Raw genomic sequence first — 21061 nt, 5'->3', positions numbered from 1 at the left:
TTTCATAAAAATGTTATATAAGAATGTGAGGTAAATATAATTTTAACTCTTTATTATTAAATTAACATGTTTGCAAACTTTTGAAAGGTATGGTAACCAAATTTAATTAATAGCCTGTAACTATCACACGTTACGTTATCTATGAAACGTAAATGGATATTATCTGTGTTAAATACAAGCATTTCTTTAATTCTGTTTTACCGCCAAAATTAAATGTCAAATCAAATGTAGAGGAAAAGAAAAATTTGATAATATTTATTTGTTTTTAGCTTTTTAGTAATATTATTACCGTATAATGTTTAAATTTAAACTGACATAAAAAAATAAAAAAATATATTACTATAATAAGGACAATGTCTCTGTTAGAGGACGTTTTTCTTCAAGACGAAGCCGGTGAAGCGCAGGAATTAGAAAGAGTAATTGAAGGTGATGAGATCGAGGAGAGAGTTCGTTCGGATAGCGAAAATAATAGTGAAAGAGAAGATGAAGCAGGTATTTTATTTACTAAAATAAATTATTTAGCATCATGGTGTATCCATCCCGCATACAACAGGGTAGGCAGAAGGAACCTAGTGTTAAGACATTCCATTTGTAATTTTCCGCCGAATTCTGGAAGCATTGCGTTTTGAGTGGCCTCACTCATTTTATATCGTATATTGCAAAAAATACAAAAGATAATCCAAATATTAAGCATAAATATTAATAGTATAGTACAATTTCTTTGCGAGTAATAAACAAATGTATTTTAATGACCAATTTCAGAGGAAGATAAAAGAAGAGTAGATCCTAGCTCAACGAAAACTCGCCGTGTTACAAAAAATCCAAGATTTATTCTCAATCCGGCCAGACTTACTGGACCTAGAGGCATACAAGTTATACCTGATCATTTCAAAGATTTTAAGTTTAAAGGTAAATAATACTTTTCTTATTTACAATAAGAATAGATTAATTTTAATTATGCATATTATTACATATATGGTTCTAAATATATAAATCCTATTTTTTTTAAAGTTATTCTAATTTATTGAATTTAGGAAAAGGACATGAAAAAGAAGACCTAGATCTCGTTTTAAAGAAATTAGAACACTGGGCATATAGATTGTATCCAAAATTCAAATTTGAGGATTGCTTAAAGAAAATAGAAACTCTTGGTAAAAAGAGACCTGTCATGGTATGTACTATGATTAATACATTATTGCTTATTTTCATTTAAGCAACTTTTAGGAGAGTGACTGACTGTAAACACAATTATGTGGGTTTGATTCTCACTTGGTGGCATAAAATACATTTCCTTGCTCTAGTAACAAGATCAATAGCAATGTTGATTTTGAATTTATAAACAATGTTTTAAAAATAAGATATAGTGCATAATTAAAAGAATTTGTGAATTTTTAAAAAACAATTCAAAATCAAGCAGTAATAATTTTTTTTATAAAATGAAACAGATATGTTAAGTTACTTTTCTATGATAAAAATATGATAGTATAACTATGTTTTTTTATATATCTATTTATTTTTCAAAGACAAAGAAGAAATATTTAGTATTAGTTGGTCACAAAAATGGAACATTTGTGGGTACAATATCCCACTCAAGGATATAATTATATTTAATTCATTAATTTCCCTACTCTTTTAGACAAGGTGTGGTGTGAGTTCCATCACTTAACACGAAAAAGCATGGGGAATTGAGTTTTTTAATACTAGGTTCTCTCTGCCTACCCTGCATTTCACAAAAAACCTAAAGATGTTTTTTTTATATTTTATTAAAATATCTCAGGTCCATCTCCACAAAATAAGAACAGACCAATACATAACAGAGGAAACAGTAACACAAAAGGATTCTAGTAATGAGGAACAAGAAGAAAAAGAACCTGAAGATGAATTTGATAAGCTATTACAACAGCAAATTGAATTGGCCCGGTCCACACCGGCACCTGGTTCTGTTAAAAAACATGTGGACACAGTTAGAGAAAATAGGTAATGTTCTTAGTTTTATATGATTAGTTATTTGTTTTAATATGTTGAGTATGATTTTATTGTCATTTCTGGATGTTACACTGTATTATTAAGCAGCTTCATGGTTTTTCCCATATAGCATTGCAGGCAAAGGGACCTAATATAATATTAGGACATTCCATCACCCACTTTCTACAGAAAAAATCAAATCAAAATCAGCTTATCATTGTTTCTTGCACACAGCAGGGTAGGCAGAGGAAACCTAGTGTTAAGACACTTTGTTCCCCACTTCCTGCCGAATTCTGCAGGCATTGCGTGTTGCATGGCAGAACTTAACGCACTGCTTTGCCTTGGCACCAAAATGAAGAAATGGAAATATGAATGTAAATAAATATTTCACTTTCTCGAGTGGGGATCGAACCCATAACCGTCGCGTTGCAGTTACCACAGTTGTGTGCGCCACGACAGCCCCTACGACGATTTTCTACAGAAATTTCTAGATATTGCATGTTGAGTGGTGAAACTCAAGAAATCGTAAATTTGTATACCTGAACAGTGAAAATCAAATATAATCTTTCCCCAACTGTTTCATTCCTGAGATTCCTGTGTTCAACCAAACAAATTCTTCAGCTTGATAATACTATAAACTAAAAAAAATATGAAGTATTGACTAGTACAGATTTCAGATATGTAAATTTCAATTACAGGGCATTAATGACACCTGTAGCAACATCCTCACCAACAATTAACAATGAACAAAGAGAAAAAATGTTGAGAAACAGAAAGTTAGCTGAAGAAAGGCGTTTAGCAAGACTTAAAAATGTTAATAACAATATAATTAATAATAATAATCAAGTTGTGGATACTTCTATAAAAGACACTGGTAATGGTAACACTGATGAAAATAATATAGACAATAATAAAAGTGGAAAAGTAAATGGCGACACAGAAGAAACAAACATAAATAGTATAAAAAGAACAAATAGATCTAATGTAATTGATAGTTCAGATGATGATGCCGAAATTACTACAATTAATGCATCTATAACTGTTGATATTCATAAAAGTAATTTAAAAGAAAAAAATAATGAAGATTCAAATAATATTCTAAGAATGGATACAGATAGTGACACAGATTTACAAAATGATAATGATATAGCTAATACATTAAATAATGATGTTAACAATGAAATTCAAACTCAAAAACAGTTGAAAGTTTATGATAATGAGATTGAAAATGGTGTTAAAGAAATTAATGATAAAACACAAAATAATGATACTGATGGTTCTAAAAAATACGAAGAAAATGATATTAATCATGATTTAAATAAAGATGATACTACTGTGAATGATAAATATAACGAATGTAGTATTCATGTAGAAATTTTAAAAGAAAATAGTGAAAACAAAAATAAAGTTGAAAATATAAATAATGAAATTGTCATAGATTCAGAATTAATACAAAAAGAAATTGTAAATGAAGAACTAATGGATATTAATATTGATGATGAATTTTGAATTAGTAATAGAATATAATAATTGCTAACATTCAATAATATGCTATAAATAATATTAATTGGCTGTTTAATAAATAAAAAAAAGATTAGAACATTTAAGTTTTTTTTGTACCTTTATGCTCCATTCTCAACCAACCAAGGGGAAGTTAAAAAAGCAAAAAAACATCACGTGGTTAGTGGGAGAGTATAGTAGCTACTACCAAATAAAAGGCTTAAAAAATTAAAACAAACCGCTTACGATTCAATAATTTATTACGAGAATGCAAATAAACACGAAACTTATCACAGTATAAATGTAATTAACATTAGCATGATCTATATTTCAGAAAATTTGTAAAAGATTGACCGTACCGGGATTAGAACTCCAATGTTAGAAAGTTTTCAATAGGAGCGGGTTCGAGTCCCGCTACGCTAAAATTTTTATACATTGCCTGAAATATCTATATTCTTAGCAGGATATAACACAAAAAAATATCTATTATGCATAACACTATCAAATGCATCAACTTTGTATGACGTTAAACACGGGAATTAATTAATATAATATATAATGATAGTATTAAATAATCTAATTAGGGGTCACAGTACTTCATAAATTATACATTTTATAATATGTCCATTATGTACCGCATCTGTAATCCAAAAAGAATGAAAGGAATGAAAGGATGTCAAACAAATTCAAACCATAATTTAACCTTACACCACTAAAACTTTAATATTAATTTTTTTAATTTAATTTTCGATTTTTACATAATTCCTTTATTCTCTGATTTTCGGCCAGCTTTCTTTTTGTTTTAAAAAACCGGGAAAACGAAAATATAATAAAAGAATGTCTATATAATTATCAGATTTCATTAATATTAATCATTATTAATATGGATATATAACTCTTATTAAAAATTATAATGCCTACATATTTTTTATAATATAGTAAAATGTGGTGAAAACTGTATCATATTGACTACTATAATTACTATATATATTACGATATTAAAAAAACTGAATGGCTATTTAAAGGGCGAAAATAATTTATTTATACAAAAAAATCTATACACAATATTAATAAATGTTTATTTCTTGTCGGTACTAAGAATTTAAACTTTCCTATAGTCGTGGCGCAAGGCCACAAGCGTTACTGTCATCGCGACAGGTTGTGGGTTCGATTCCCACTCGAGGAAATTAAATATGTTTATTTTCTTTGCTCTGATATCAAAGCAAAGAGCAGCGTTGAGCCCCACAACACGCAATGCCTCCAAATTTCAGGGGAAAGTGGAGAGCGGACTGTTTTAACCCTCTGCCTACCGTGCAACATGCGGGATACAACATGAAGCTGATATATAATTTAGTGGGAAGTTGTCATAATATATCTGTCAAATAAATAAGCAACAACTTATCTAACAGTTAAGTAGACATTTAAGCTGTTTATAAACTTTAAGTTTTATAAGATTTTATTCTATAGAATATATTTAATTAATAGAATTGTTAAGATGACATCACTCACACACACGTATATAAAAATTGTATTTTTATATACATTTATTATCTGAACTTGATAATAAACTCACACCTCTAGTTAAAGTACAGTAGTAGTAGTAAATATGTTCAATATTTTATTTACAGAGAAGCGGAACCAAGCGCCGCATTTTATGTTTTTTAAACATTTTATATTCGTTTACAAAATAAAATCATAAATATTTCAGTCATAAGAGCGGGAATCGAACCTACAACCACTGTATGTAGTCCAACATTAAAAGGTTTTGTTATCTTGAAATATTAATTGTGAAATTAAAAAAAAAATAATATTGAATTAGTCACATTGAAGCCTATTAAATGTTTCCAAAATGTAGATAACCAAATATATTTTTTATTTCTTAGATAAAAAAAGTTTAAAGCTTTTTAATTTTTTAACATGTTATTGGCCAAACATTTATTTAAAATAAATCATACCAGTACAAATTAAAACTATTAAAATTACATACATTAATATTTGGTTTATAATCAGTTCAAAATAAGAGAAAAAATATGTTTATAAAATCATAAAAGTTAATATTACCTTTTTCTGTCAAAAAAACCTGATTTACAATAACTGAACACATTTTGAATTCATTCATATGTTTATAAATTACATTAGCTTAAAATATGAAATGTTCCCATTTTCTTTTGTAATAAATGAAAAACTGAATAACACTCAAATAATAGATCATATATAAATATGAGCATAGTACGAAATATATCAATTTTCTAACACAAAACGGTTCGACAAATGTCTTTTATAATAATTACAATTTATTGGTTACATCACATATTCGACGTAAAATTTAAAATTTAAATCCACAAAATCCTCCAAAACAAATTACCATTATTTAATCATAAACTTCAACAATGATTAATTCAAAAAAGAATTACCCAAATAACCAAAACACTCAAATTAAAATCAATGACCATTAATTAATATCTGGTATAAGCGAAGCAAAGAACGATGTAAATATCATCCAAGTCACAGACAATAATGATTGATTATCATCATTATTGTCATTATCTGCTGTTCTGGTTTCATTACCGTTGGTCTGTGGTTCATTAGCGTTACCGTTGGGTGCTGGTTCGTTAACGTTGCGTTCTCGTCTATTCCTGCCGTTGGCAGCGTTGTTAACGGGATTCACGTTGAGATCACGGAAAAAGCCGATTTGGTGTCTGTAAGTATAATAATTAATTGTGTTTAATAGTGGCATGGTCACTTAAAATAATGATATAAATGTAATTTTTCAAAATCAAAATTGTGAATTCGTTTCCCGGGAATGAATTATTTGTATTTCCGGACTCTGATACACTTATCAAACGACGTTTTATTTTTCTACCACATCCCATTGAATTTGGTAGTAAGATAAACGTGTCGTCGAGTTAAACCACTCAAAAATGCAATGTCACAAAATTAGCGGAACAGAATGCCTTAACATTAGATTCCCTCCACCTATCCTGTTATACAGCAGGATACAACAGTTCAAAATAAACCAAAAGAACTACTCACAAATAACCAGCGGCTGCCAGCAGGATAATGAGCAGCAGTCGCGCCGGACTCCCATATATACAGAACAGCGAGACCAATATAGCGAACCGGGACGCCGCATACAGGTGGTCCAACCAGTCTCTGGGCATCTGGTCCTCTTGTTCTGGTTCTGGGCGAGGTGGTTGTTCTGGTGTTGGGGGAGTTGGCGGGTCGGGAGTTTGAGCCCTTGGGGGGAAAAATAATGCATTAAATGTTTATAGAACTATCGACCTAACCGTGAAAAATAAATATCTTCACATAAATTGTACATATCGACGGTTCCTAGGTAAAGTCGAAATTAATAAAACTGTACTACTAAAGTGAAAACAGTTCCTTGTTTTCAGTACAATACTGCCCGCGAGTCCTGTTACCCAGCTATAAAAGTGTTGTTATACACAGCTATATACGAAATATACATATAATATTTCGTAAGACAAAAAATAGCATATTCACAGATAAAAAAAATAACTTACATATTGGCATACTGTTGCATATACTGCATATAGGCTTGCTGCATCATCAGCATATGATTAGCCATCGAGGCAGGATCACTATTTACTGGAGGCAACCCTTCTCCAAAATTATAATTAGGATATGGGGGAACTCTGCCATAATTATTTACAAACGAACTAAAATAATTCTGCATTTCCACTGTATGATTTTGATCGTTCTGTCGCATTTCCGGTCTGGGGGTCTCTGCTGGTCTGGGAGTTTCTGGAACATTCCTTTGACGAAGTCCGTCTGTCGAAGGTGTTTTTTCTGGCTCTGCCATTCTTTTGGTTGAGCACACTAAGTGCATAGTATGCGTGTTTTGACTGTCATAGTGTCTTAGGACATCTTTTATAATGCTGTTGTCATCTAATAGTTGGCCAGAGTATATTATCTTTTGTTCATCTGCTTTCTGTAACAGAAAAATGGGGAACCTAGTGTTAAGACACTCCGTTTCTATTAAAATATTTCGGTTCTCCACTGTCTGAATAATAAATTTATTAAACTATTTATAGACTATAATATAATTTTTAAGCTAAGCCAATTCTCCTATTTATACTTCGGAAAATAAAATAATGGACATAAGTAGATACGGCGCAACGGATGCTTAAATTATCGTATCAAATGACAAAAACAATGGATTATGGGAACAATCAGGTACATTGAAAGGATAGTCATTTTTATATACCTACATACATTAACAATCAAACCCATCATGACGCATTTACAAGTTGTTTTGGTATGCTCGTGGATTCAATTTTTTTTCCACATGGCAGGATAGGCAGAGGCATCGAACTGTACGAAATTTGGTCGCATTGCGTGTTGAGTGGCGAAACTGAACGCCGCGCTTTGCCTCGACACGAGAGCGAAGAAAATGGATATATTAAATATTTAATTTCTTCAGAGAGCGTAATAATACAAGTATTCGTAATGTGTTGAGTGACGAAATTCAACGCCTCATATCGTCTTGTATTCCGCAAGGGAAGCCTTCGCGGCCTTCGTGTTTAGAGGATGACCGTTGAGCCACGACGGCTACTTAATTAACAATGTTAGATATTTTAAAATAATGTATTCAACATAATATTTTTTTTCTCTAATAATTAAGATTTACGCTACTTTCTATTTCAAACAACTCATGCGTGACAATTACTTATTCAATTTCATCATTGATTTATATTTTCATCACTGAGTTGACGATAAATAAAAAAGCAAAAAAGTGTAGCATTGCAAGACAATTGTATCAGAAACACTTGTAGAAACAATCTTTAGCAGACATATGTAAATAAAAAAATCTTGTAGTTATGTGCTTGAAACAATTCTTTTTTTTTCTTTGAAAGTGTTTCGATAATAATATTTTTTAATCATTAATCAGCTTTACGCTGCATGTAGCAGGTGTAGGCAGAGTTTCACTCAGTCCCTGTTGAGGGAAATAATTAATTTTCCTTTGGCAAATGGCAAAGCAAATAACAATATTGGGTATGGGCATGGATGGCAAAATTATTATTTTTCTCAATTTTCCTGTTCAACCAATATGACGCAAGTCAAAAATATATAAAAAAAAAAATTTTTTTGTTTTGAAACCTAGAAACTTGAATATGAAATGCAACTTGATTTTATTATTTACTATTTATTCTTGCCATTTTCCCTGTAAGAAAAATTTAGAAAAAATTTTCAATAATAATATATTGGTTTAGAACTAAATATTTGTTTAATTATTACATATAGAAGTAAAAAATTTACTACCAATTTTATTAAGCCTTTACTTTAATAGCCAATTATACAAGTTAAACTAAAATTTCATGCAATCAGGATTATATAACAACATGTAGTCAAAAGGCCATGCTGACGCATCACATTGTAAACATGATATTATATTCTCAACTGGTGGAATGAATGAATTTTATAATAATAAAAGTCATACATTATGGTAGCAAAATGTCTTGAACATTGGATTGTGCGAACTGAGTATCTTAATACTATGTTAATCTTAATACAGTGTTAAAATCTGTAACTGCAAAAGTATCAAAATTTACATAAAATACTCAAGGAAATTGTGTTCAGAACCTTGAAAACTCTTACAACTTACGTCAAGATATAATAATCCTGATGAGATATGAAGTAATTATGATAAAAATCAGTTTATTGTTTTGTTTGATATTATCAAAAAATGTGTAATGCAAGATTTAAAAAAAATATGTATGGTGTTAACAGAATGAAAGAAACCTAGAAGGAAGACCCTCCATTACCAATGTTTCTTTTCATTTTTTGAGGTATTAAGAGATTGAACCCACAACTATCGAGTTTACAATCAGATTCTATCCAACTGCTTGACAACAGCCTTGAATAAGCACTTTTTATTTGAGTGACTATTATTTTTATCATTTGCACTTAAAACTGCAAATAAGCATACACATAACTGATAACACAGTTATTTAGAACTCATTAAAATGTTGATGCTACTTAGAAGTAGCATTAAAAAGGAATATATCACATATTTATGCTGTATATAGGTATACAGCGTGAAGCTGATTTAATTTTTTTTATACAACATAAAAAATCATCTGTTGCTCAAAAATCTATAAATAATAACTATCACTAACTAAAATTATATAATATAAATAAGTTTGTTCTAATAATAAATCATAATAATTGCTATTTTATGATCGAAGCACATACATAATAAATAGAAACAAATAACAAATAGACTATTTACCGGTTTATTAGGGTAGACCTCAGATAGATGACCTTTCAACTGCCTGACCGTCCAAGAAGTCTGGCACTCGATATTTTGATCCTCAATTTGCTGATTAGGCGCCTTCACAACCAAAGTCACGTTATCAGGAATCATTTTTAACCACACTAAACTAAATGTTAGATAATACAAAAGAAAAAAATACTAAAAATAATCGCACGATAAAATATAAATTGTAATTTTGAATACACTTTTAGATGATATAACTAGTAATTAATACACACAGTAAAATATTGCTAAAGCACAATTGTAGTGCTACGCAATAGCCAAATTTAATTGGATTAAACGTAAATAAATAGTGTATAATAAAAGGAGACCCCCACACTTGTCAATTTTGCCATTAAATTATCTGTTCTGCTGCCATTGGTCCAGATAAAATGTGTGATTTCAATTAGTTGTTCTCTTTGGAAGAAACTCTTTATTATTATTGGAGAATGGTTTTCGTTGCAACGTAAAATTCTATGATTGGTTGTTTTTGTTATTATAGTGACATTAGGTTCTTGGTTCCCTTTAAAACTAAATAATTTATCGTACATCAATTTTTGTTATTATTAATTTTAATTTTGTGATAAATGATAATTATAAAATATGACTTTTTTCTTAATTTTAATAAAAAACTGAAAATATATTACACATTTCTATTGTATCATATTTTTAGCCGGTTTCAGAACTACAAATGTCAAAGGTTCTTTAACCTTGACTCGTTAGTTATTGGTTTTGTAAAGTTGTTATTAAACAGAAAAATACTAAATATATTTTTAATTTGAAGAAGAGAGTAAAATCATTAAGTCCAAAATAAATATAAAGTCTTTCACTAATATTTATTTAAGAATATCTAGTAATCTTTGTAAGGAAGGATATACAGTTTTTTAAACAACCTAAATAAAATATTTATTTACTTTGATAATTAAATTAAAAAAATGGGTGTTACTGTGTAAGTTTACTTCATATTTTACAAAAAATATATAATACTTGAGTACAGATACATTAACCAGCTTTTTATTTTAGTTTACAGCAGTATCCAGTGCCAGAACACAAAACCGGTACATACGTAATCGATTTACTAACAAAAAGGATATTAGCTCTTGGTGCTTCACAACAAGGACAATTCCTTGTTGATTGTGAAAGTTATTTATCACATCCTCAAATGGGTAATTAATATATATTTATTTGATCAAAAAGTAATTATTACATTAGGCAGACAGAAATAAATACAAAAACAACATGAAACTTATGGCGTGAAGCGGATTATAAACTTACATACAGCATGCTATTCCAGCATTAATAAATATACAAATTCATCAAAGAAAATAATATTGAAGTTACATTTACAGTTACAAGTCTAATAAAACTTAGTTTAACTTTACAAATATTTTAGCTTAGTTTAGCCTAACTGTTCATTTAATTGTTTCACTAATTTATCTTTTAAGGTACAACAAAAACAGTTCACATATTACATAATTCAGAACAACCAGCTTCTGTCTTCTCAATATTAGAGAGTGGGACTAAAAATATTCATGTAATAGCCGATGGGTTATTCGACTTACTAATGATGAAACTATCACATCATTATACTTCTAAAAAACAGACTAAAATCGAAAGTAAAGGTCCAAGGTTCGAGTTGGGTGATTTTTGTATCAAACTTGGTTCTGTTACTATGAATCAAAATTTCAAAGGTGTTCTTATTGAAGTAGGTTGATTTATATATTAGAATATTTATATTATATAATTTATGTGTAATAAATACAACAGGTTTTGGGTTGAATTCTAAATATTTGAGATATTTCTAAATATTTTAATTTCCTCATTCTACTAACAAGGCAAAGCGTGGATTTAGGTTCAGCCACTCAAGCAATGCGTCCAGATTTCAGCGGAGAATAAATTATTTTCATTTCTGGTCTGGTCTGGTCTTGAGTCTCCCCTCTCACTGTCTCTCTCAATCTCTCTTACTACTCACTTCAAAACCCTTCAAAAGTGCTTTTAAGTGTATTTGAATAACAAATATTTTAGATTTGAATTGGTTATTAGTCACCACAATAACAAAGCTGACTAGAGACTTGTGCAATATAAGAAAACGAATTAATTCAAATCTTTTTAAGGTTGAATACCGCCCCTGTGTAATGGCAAATGCAGTATGGGGTTTACTTCGAGAGTTCCTCCAGGGTCTCCTTGGACCATCAGTACCGGTGCAACCACCACAGCATTTACTAAGCAGAATGAATGAAATATACACACCTATTGATACTATATATCAGTATTTGGAACATTTTAGTGCTTATAGGAAGACAACTGGGATGAGAAGTGCTTGAAATTGTGGTTATTTTGTTTTAAATAAAATTTTGAATTATGTTTGTGGGTGATTTGATTTAATAAATGTATATGTACTTTAAATCAGCTTCACGCTCTATCCCGAACACAACAGGTTAGGCAGAGGGAACCTAGTGTTTAGACACTTTTCTCCCGAATTTCCGCCGAGATCGGAGTGAGGGAGTTTTCATACAGAAATGTTAATAACAAAAAGTAAGTTATAACAAGTGTATAAGAATATTGATGTAGGTTGATAAGAACTTAAGATCGTAAGACAATAAGATCTTGGACGGTAAACAAGAGGTGCGGGTTCGAGTCTGAGTTCCATTTAGTGGTCAGAGCGCTTGGACGGTTCGGTTCCCCCATACGTTCCATTTCTCATCAAGCTTCGTCGACATTCTGATACGCTTGTTACAACTTATTTATGTTGTTAGCAACTCTGTAGAGTCTTCGTCTTCTTGAGAGATCTTTAAAAATTTCGGCTAGGCAAATTGTCACTTAGAATTATCATTTGGCAAGAGAGAACGAATACGTTAAAAATATTTATTAAATATTTTTAACGTATTCAAAGTGTTATTCTACACTCAGGAAGGAAATAAATAAATAAATAGTCTTAAAGAATGTTTGTTTATTTTCTTACGGCCATCTTATCATTAAATAAACTACATTGTAAACAAAATTTTGTAAACTTTCTCATATTACATAATAATATTGTTTGTATAATAATACTATAAAGATCATTGATCGATCATTCGGTGTTCCACAGTTACAGTAGTTTCATATTTATTTAATATTTCATTGTTATAAAATGTATTTGCGTGAAATTGTTTGTATTATGTTAATGAAAGGTAAGTTTATATTTCTTTTGTTTATTAATTTTATTTTAAATTTTTTAAAGGAAGCCGTTGTGTTAAGACGCTCCGTTTCCATAAAGACACACCTTTGCGCCACTTACCGCCGAATTCTGGAGGCATTGCATGTTGAGTGGGGGAACTCAACGCCGCGCTTTGCTTCGACACCAGAGCCAAAGAAATGGAAATATAAATTTAAATAAATATTTCATCTCTTCACAACCAGTCGACTTTACAGTCACACTGTGCCCCTGCGCCACGAAGGTCTCAATTCTACAATCACCCCATATTATATGGTTATGTACCGCCCATATGTTTTTTATGTAAAACCAATAACTAATGCGATTTAATAGAATTAAATATAATAAGTACTTAGGATATATTTAATTAAAAAATTGCACTAAACAAATATTAATTGTTTTTTAAATAAGTACTTATCTAATCAATAAAATATCAGTTTTTAGGAAATGTATTTTTTTTAACTTGTTCGAGCTTCTTAGCTTGTTTTGAATATGAAAAAAAAATATGTAACGCAATCGTATATTATACGATTTACTTACGTTTTTATTTTTACAGTATTACAAGTACAATTAGTGAAATTAGACGTGATCGATTGTGGGATAGACCATTCACTAGAAGTTACTGAAGGAGATGTCGATATAAAACAATATCCGTGGCTTGGAATATTGTATTATAGTTTTTGTAAGTATGAAAAATATCATTAAAGAAGTTAAACTTAAGTTAAATAATCGATGAGATTATACATTTAAAGTAAACGTAGAAAAGTGCAGGGGACACAGAAAATGTAGTTTTAAAACTCTCCGCTCCCCACTTTACACTGAATATTTTGAGTAGGTACTTACACAACAACGCGGTTTGTCCAACGACAGGATATAAAAATGACTCATTCCCCCCTAGTGAGAATTGAACGCATAACCGTTGCGTTTACATTTAGACGGTGTGACACTGCACCACGACGGCATTACTCTTTTTTCTATATAATATGAGTCTAATAACTATAAACATTCCTCTGACTAGAATTTGAACTTATGACCAATTGTACCACAATTAAAAATTGAATATTTATAAAAAAAATTCAAAGATGGCGACACTGGTGAAGGCCGAGCTGTAACAACGGTAGCGTTGATACAGGCAGAGTTCGCGATCGCGCCCGCCGCTGATATAGGACCAATGCCTAAACATGATTTTAGGTAAGAACTGTGATATTTGTTTTAGTATTTTTTTTTAGTTTCATGTAGAACACTGTACACAGAGAGACTCTGTTGATAATACTCTGATTCTCACTTTTTCCAATTTAAGAAACATTGTTTGTTGAGTGGTTAAATGAAAATACTTAGGTATAAATACTTTAAATGTCGATTTAATTTACAAATATTATGTACTTATTGCGTAAGTTCAAGTTCAGTTCAATAGACAAAGGTAAGACGTAGGTTTTTTCAGATAATATTAATGTATAAGATTTTAAGTAAATAAATATTAAATAATACCCCACTAATCTACTTTTTAACATTATACACATACTTACTTAAGTATACTGTCTTTAATCTCTAAAAGAATCTTGTATGCAGTAAAAATTTTCAAGTTAATCGAACTGTTGAAAGTCACGTAAAATTTTTTTATAGACAATTTCGTCATGTTGAAGTAAATACTAATATTTTTTAGCTTCCCGCTGTATCCCGCACAAAACGGGAAGGTAGTAGAAAGTAGGGTAGGCGGAGGAAACCTGGTGTTAAGATACTCCGTTCCCCATTAAGATACTTCCGGTTTGCTAATACTTAATTACTTATACATTCATAATTAAATATTACAGGCGAAATTCACGGGTTTTGCTTGGCGAGGGTTGGTCGCGCACCGGTCGTCGTGTCCGCAACTATGTGTTACACCCCGAATACGGAGAAACGTATAACACAATAGCATTGATACAACTTAGTACTCCAGTTCGAAGTGGTTAGTGGCTATTTTTTTCCTTATAATTCATTTAGTTTTTTAAACTTCACCTGTATCCCGCGTACAGCAAGGCAGAGGGAACCTGGGAACTTAGTGTTAAGACACTTTATCACCATTAAGACACTTCCGTTCCTCACTTTTTGTCGAGTTCTGGAGGCGTTGCGTGTTGAGTGGTGGAACTCACGGCATTGAGTTGCCTTGCCTCGTTTCAAATAAAAATATGAAATATTTCAATTCCTCGAGTGGGAATCGAATCTACAACCTGTCACATAAATAGCCGCACGCTTGTGCTGTGCCACGAATGGCCTCACCTTATAATGAAATAATCTAGTAATAAGTGATTTAATTTTTAATTTTCCGCTTCATTTTCGCATTTTAAAGATATTCTGTGTTAGGTTAAAGATACAAAACCAAAAAAAAAATAATTAAATAGTGAAATAGTTATAAATTTATTTTAAATGTAGTAAGCTAAGGGAGCTGGTCTATATAATTATGTATATAAGTAGTCAAAGATTTTACAGTTGTGAAGACGTCGGTCTACGTAATAAGATAAATTGTTATTTAATACGATATATATCTAAGTATTAAATGCAATTATTTAATAAATTGTTTTTAATTAAATCTAATTATTGTCACTGTATAGAAAATGTATGTTTATGTTTTTGTTTTATAGAGCGTATAAAACCGTTGTGTCCACCGCCAGAGAGATTGAGGAACCCCGATTTTTATGTTGTCAAGTTTAAAGATATGGAAGGTACCTATTTTTTGTTTAATTTTAATATCTGTATATAATGATTATCCATTTTTTTAAAACTTCACGATATATCCAATGTTAACACATAGGTACCGTTCCCAATAAGTCACTTTTTAATGGGAACCAATAAAACGAAACGGAGCCAATTTTGGAGACATTGATTTTTAAATGGCGGTACCTACTCAGCACTGCTTTTGGCCTAGGTATAGAGTTAGAACATATGTTTATATTAATAAATAAATCCGTTGTAATCCAGGATTGTATTTGAAATTAAAGTGTATCTTATTATTTACATATGAGTTTTTATATTCTAATTTATTTTGAAATGGAAAAAACATAAGTGTATAATTTTTTTAAATTGTTTTTTAAATTTTCAGAGTACGATTTCCTTCAAAAACAAGTGATTCCAGTTGTGCATGTAATGTCTGGATTATGTAGAGAGTTCTATCTTAGAGCAAATGTAAGTTAATAATTTAATAATGTTATTAGTAGGTAAAAGTGAGACCGTCGTGTTGGAGCGGCACAGCGTACGGCTATAAACGCGATGGTTGTGGGTTTGATTCCCTCGACTCGAGGCAATGATTTGTTATCATTTTCTCACTCTGGCAACAAGACAAAAGTGTGGCGTCGAGCTCCGCCACTCCAGTCAGTCTTGAGAATAGGGCAAAAATGGAGAACAGAGCGTCGTAACATTAGGTTCCTTCTGCCTACTCTGCTTTACGTGGGATACAGGTGAAGCTATAGCAGGATGTAGTGTTATGCAACTTCGTTTCTAGATTCCAGCGATTTTCGAGACAATTCGCGATTGAGTGGCGGAACCGAGCCAATGAAAATATTCAATTATTAATTTTTCCGTATAGGTATCGATCCCACAACCGTTTCGTTTATGTATGGTGACATGCTTTGCTACTTCTTTTCTATTCGAGGGAATTAATTATTCTTTATTAGTATTATCAAATCTTCAAAGCAAACGGCCGGCGTCGAGGTCAGACATTCAACACGCAATGCCTCGGAAAAATTTAACGGAAAGTGGCTAATAGTGTCTAAATACTATGTTCCCTCTGCCAACCATGCTGTGTGCGGGATACAGAGTGAAGCTGATAGTGAGCTGTTAATTTAATTTATGATTTGTATATTCTAGCTATATACAAAGAAAATGCGTCCTCCACACGTAGCTTGTGTTACTTCTTTACGAGATAACGAGGTGTGCGTGTGGAATGCCGGCTCGGCGCTAGTCTCGCGAGATATATGGGGAAGATGGCAATTGGTGAGAAAAACTTACAATTACATTTTTTGTCTATAATAATATTAGGTAAGTACAAATGTTATGTTTATCTGTAACTAGCGGACGCGCGCAGCTTCGCTTGCGTAATTTGGGGTGAATTCTAATAAACCACGAAACATGTGTTCAATGAAATATTTTTAAGAGTCTAAATTTCAAATTTTATAAAAATCGGTGGCGATTTAAAGATTTTTCCATACAAACTTTCAACCCTTTATATGCACCCTTAGGGGAAGAATTCTAAAAAACCATGAAACATGTGTTTAATTAAATACTTTTAAGAGTCTGAATTTCAAATTTTATAAAAATTGGTGCCGATTTAAAAAAAAATCTATACAAACTTTCAACCCCTTATTTGCACCCTTAGGGGGAGAATTATAGAAAACGATGAAACACGTGTTCAATTAAATACTTTTAAAAATCTAAATTTCAAATTTTATAAAAATCGGTGCCGATTTAATTTTTTTTCCATACAAACTTTGAACCCCTATTTCACCCCTTTAGGGTAAAAATTTTTCAAAATCCCTTCTTAGTGGATGTCCAGATTACGAAAGTAAACATCTGACCAAATTCCACGTTTCTACCATCAGCCGTTACGGCTGTGCGTGCGTCTTACCTCAGTCAGTGAGGACAAGTCCTTTTATATATATAGATTACAACAAGTGCTATAGAGATATATTAAAAATAAAATTTTGTTATTTATAGTTAAAAAATAAGATAAATTCATTTTAATATAATATCGTATACAGTTGGGTCTAGGAGTACGAGGTCCAGGGTGTGGGGCTCCGTCACGGTATCTCGACATGATGAGTTACTACCCATGGATTGAGGACAGCTTGGACAAGTTCAGAAGAATAAGCATTACTAAGATGTCCAAACACAAATATATATTGAGAGGTTTTTTTTATTTTTTTGTTTTCAACATAATTATGTTATGTATTAATTGCTTTAGTATATGGGGATTCTCTTTATTTTTGTCTTATCAGTCAGGAGTGAAATTATAATTAATAATATTGCAAATTAAACTCACTCACTAACCAATCACACAATTAGCGTTAAATTTATTTTCAGCTAATCAAACAAGTTTTTATTTAGGTACTTAAATATTTTGTGTAAATGACAGTTACTAACATACTTACTTACCCGTATAAATTTTCTCAATATTTTCAAGGTGCAACCACGGCATACCAAAGATTTGGTAATTGTGATGAAGAAGAAAAACTTAATTTAATATATCGTGAAATGATGGCCCTAAGAACAGACAACAATCAGTATCAATTTGCCACTTACAATGTATGTATATATATATAAAGAAACAAAATATTTAATATTTGTAGAGCAATTTAATGGAAGAGGAGACAGCTTGAAATAATAAGCTATTTATATCAAGCTGAAAACCTTAGGAAGACATTAAACGTAACACAATTATCTTCAAATAACATTTAATTATTTATATTTTACTAGATCAAAAAAAAACCTACCTACACCTTACCTACATACCTACTTATTTAAAATGAATCATTTACTTTAAAGAAACTAAAAAATTGCTTGAACCTTAACCATATTTTTTCTTTTAAAGACTAATTATTTATATTATGTTTTTAGATGACAATCTACGAAAATATTGAATTTTCATGTCTCACATTAGAACTAGTAAATGCGTCTGCTGTAACTGAGATGCGAGTGAAGCATCAATGCACTAGGTTTTCTAAAGGACCACCGTGCTATACCTATAAAGGTATATTTCAAGATATTTTATTCAGTAGGCTAATGTTGAGACAGACCACTCTCCACGCACTGCCTGAATTAGAAACTTTTTCGAAATGTGTTCCGCCATCTCCTAACATCCTTCGACAAATCGTAAATGAAAATGTATAATTGTAAAAATCGAAAATATAACTTGAATGAAACGGTGTCTCATAATTCGAACACTAATATAATTTGAATTATGATAAAATGAAGCCACAATGTGCAATCGCGACTAGCTGTGGATTCGATCCACACTCGAGGAAATGAATTGTTTATTTAAATTTATATTTTCATTTCTTCGATCTGGCGGCACCAGGCAAAAGCAAGTAAAAAGTATTGAGTTCCGCAAGTCAGCGCGCAATGCCTCGAAAAATTTGGCGGAAATTCTGTAACAGTGTTTTAACACTAGGTTTTCTCTGCCTACCCTGCTGTAAGCGGGATACATTATTTAATATAATTGAGGGTTCGTCGTTCGGTTTCAGGGTCCGTCTTCTCAATATCATGCTACATAATGTTCTCGGATACTTGTCGTTTCGAAATGTTTGCGTGGGGATTTAAGAAGAACATGACATTGATAGACTTACATGAATGGCATTTAGAGGAGGGTACTTATTACGAAGATTTTTCATTACAACCTGTCGAATATAGGGGCCCTACACACGAAACTGAATTCGGATTCGAACCTATTGACGAAGACCAGTGGGTGCCTGATTATGATGTGTTTAGTACCACTGAATTTGGTGATATGACTACGACTAGAAGGATTTTGGGAGGTATGTTTATGAGTGTACTCGGAATAGTTTATTTAATTTCAACATTATCAAATTGGCTTTAAAGAAATTACTAATATGACAAATATACCAGAGTCTAATAATCTTTGCAAAAATTTCGTTTTGCGAATATTTGTAGGTAGGTACCTATATTACGAAATAAGATAAAAAGTATTTAATGACGATTAAATGCTTTTGTAAATGTAATTATGCTATGTATTGTACCATTACTTTTATACTTAACGTTTCTTACTTAAAATACTAGTCGACAAGCGCATTTTGTACCTACCGCCGGTTGAGACCACTCAACACACAATGTTAACGAAATCTCTTAACATTAGGTACTCTCTCTCTCTCTAACCTGCTATATGCGGGATGCATCGTGAAACTGAAAAATACATACACTTCCTGTACAAAAAAAAACAATTTGTCTGTGAAATACATTTTTGAGACCAGTTGTGGCGCTGAGGCACAAAGTGGGACCGTAAACGTGACTGGTTGTTGGTTCGATTCCCACTCGAAGAAGTGAAATATTTATTTAAATATATATTTCCATTTTTTCCCTCTGGTGACGAAAAACGTTAAGTTCCGCCACTCAACGCCTCCAAAATTCAGTGGAAAGTGGGGAACGGAGTGTCTTAGCACTAGGTTCTGTAAACCCTGCAGTGTGCAGCATACATTTTTCATTGCAGAGTTCGAGACAGGAGCACCAGAAGTGGTTGAAGTAGGAAAGGATGTAGTCACACTTCCAAGCAGATCGACCGTCACTCCCGACCCCGATTATTTCGCCGCGTACATGACGGGCATACCGGTCACTTTAGAACGTGACATATCTAGTTCAAGCACTACAGAAATGAGTACTAGTACTACCGAAACGATTAACACTACTGCAACGACTAACACTACAACTAACGTATAAACACATCGACGATCACACCCGACCCAGATTACTTTACTACTGGAACGATATCACATTCAAAATTAATAATTTAATAAATAAACAAGTTCAATGTTAAACGAATAAAAAAAGTCAAAAAGTGTTTAGTATAAACTAAACTGCTTGGCAAAAAATTAAAACGGAATTTATATAACAAATGACATAGTATTAAAACAAACAAAATGAGTTTTATAGATGTGACAAAAGTACTACCACTACTGAAATTAAAAAATATATAAAATAAAAATATTAACTTGTGTACAATTTATTTAAAATAATTATTTATTATTATTAGTAAAAATTTATTTAAACTTAATATCAATTTGGTCTGTAGTCATAAAAATACTTTAAATTCATATGAGTACAACAGTATTCATCAATTAATTAATTATCACATACCTGCTTCAGTTTTTCAGGAAATAAAAAAAGATTTATTAAATATAATATAAATTGTCCAAATGAAAAAAAAAACTACACATAATAATACTGAATTAATATCTATACTAAAAATTTCGAAAAAAAAAAAACAATAAATACAGTTACCAAAAGGCAGAAGTTGCTTGGAATAAAACCACTTTAAGCGATAAAGCAGTCTTATTGTAGAGAACAGTCGTTACTCGCATTATTCAGTAAAGAAGATTAGAAAATAAGAAAGGAAATAATCAAAAGTAAGTAAAATCACAAAA

The 21061-nt window shown here is 31.2% G+C and overlaps 4 protein-coding genes across 4 annotated transcripts; 3 read left to right on the top strand and 1 right to left on the bottom strand.

Annotated features, from left to right (window-relative positions):
• The first annotated feature begins 210 nt into the window (after positions 1 to 210).
• LOC146535090 (uncharacterized) lies at positions 211 to 3567 on the top strand. Its single transcript, XM_085192328.1, has 5 exons — positions 211 to 492; positions 763 to 909; positions 1035 to 1171; positions 1778 to 1977; positions 2664 to 3567. Exons 1-5 carry the CDS (start codon positions 354 to 356, stop codon positions 3472 to 3474), a joined length of 1434 nt encoding a protein of 477 aa, XP_085048454.1. The 5' UTR covers positions 211 to 353; the 3' UTR covers positions 3475 to 3567.
• A 140-nt stretch (positions 3568 to 3707) lies between these two features.
• Herp (Homocysteine-induced endoplasmic reticulum protein) lies at positions 3708 to 10121 on the bottom strand. Its single transcript, XM_085192326.1, has 4 exons — positions 9719 to 10121; positions 6990 to 7417; positions 6499 to 6702; positions 3708 to 6164 (listed from the first exon to the last, which is right to left on the bottom strand). The coding sequence occupies exons 1-4, from the start codon at positions 9851 to 9853 to the stop codon at positions 5918 to 5920; spliced, it is 1014 nt and encodes a 337-aa protein (XP_085048452.1). The 5' UTR covers positions 9854 to 10121; the 3' UTR covers positions 3708 to 5917.
• A 329-nt stretch (positions 10122 to 10450) lies between these two features.
• On the top strand, positions 10451 to 12106 carry MED20 (Mediator complex subunit 20). The gene is made up of 4 exons (XM_085192327.1): positions 10451 to 10691; positions 10766 to 10908; positions 11188 to 11447; positions 11857 to 12106. The coding sequence occupies exons 1-4, from the start codon at positions 10678 to 10680 to the stop codon at positions 12064 to 12066; spliced, it is 627 nt and encodes a 208-aa protein (XP_085048453.1). The 5' UTR covers positions 10451 to 10677; the 3' UTR covers positions 12067 to 12106.
• A 728-nt stretch (positions 12107 to 12834) lies between these two features.
• On the top strand, positions 12835 to 20664 carry LOC146535087 (uncharacterized). Its single transcript, XM_085192320.1, has 11 exons — positions 12835 to 13617; positions 14018 to 14126; positions 14747 to 14883; positions 15557 to 15637; positions 16015 to 16097; positions 16779 to 16904; positions 17669 to 17816; positions 18091 to 18212; positions 18525 to 18657; positions 19151 to 19441; positions 20131 to 20664. Exons 1-11 carry the CDS (start codon positions 13428 to 13430, stop codon positions 20355 to 20357), a joined length of 1647 nt encoding a protein of 548 aa, XP_085048446.1. The 5' UTR covers positions 12835 to 13427; the 3' UTR covers positions 20358 to 20664.
• The last annotated feature ends 397 nt before the right edge of the window (positions 20665 to 21061 follow it).

This window comes from Heliconius melpomene, chromosome 10 (assembly GCF_056956725.1).
Source record: "Heliconius melpomene rosina isolate 202511_hmr_F chromosome 10, ASM5695672v1, whole genome shotgun sequence".
Classification (NCBI taxonomy): domain Eukaryota; kingdom Metazoa; phylum Arthropoda; class Insecta; order Lepidoptera; family Nymphalidae; genus Heliconius; species Heliconius melpomene.
Note: the sequence above shows the minus strand (reverse complement) of the source record. Positions and strands in the feature narration are given on the sequence as shown.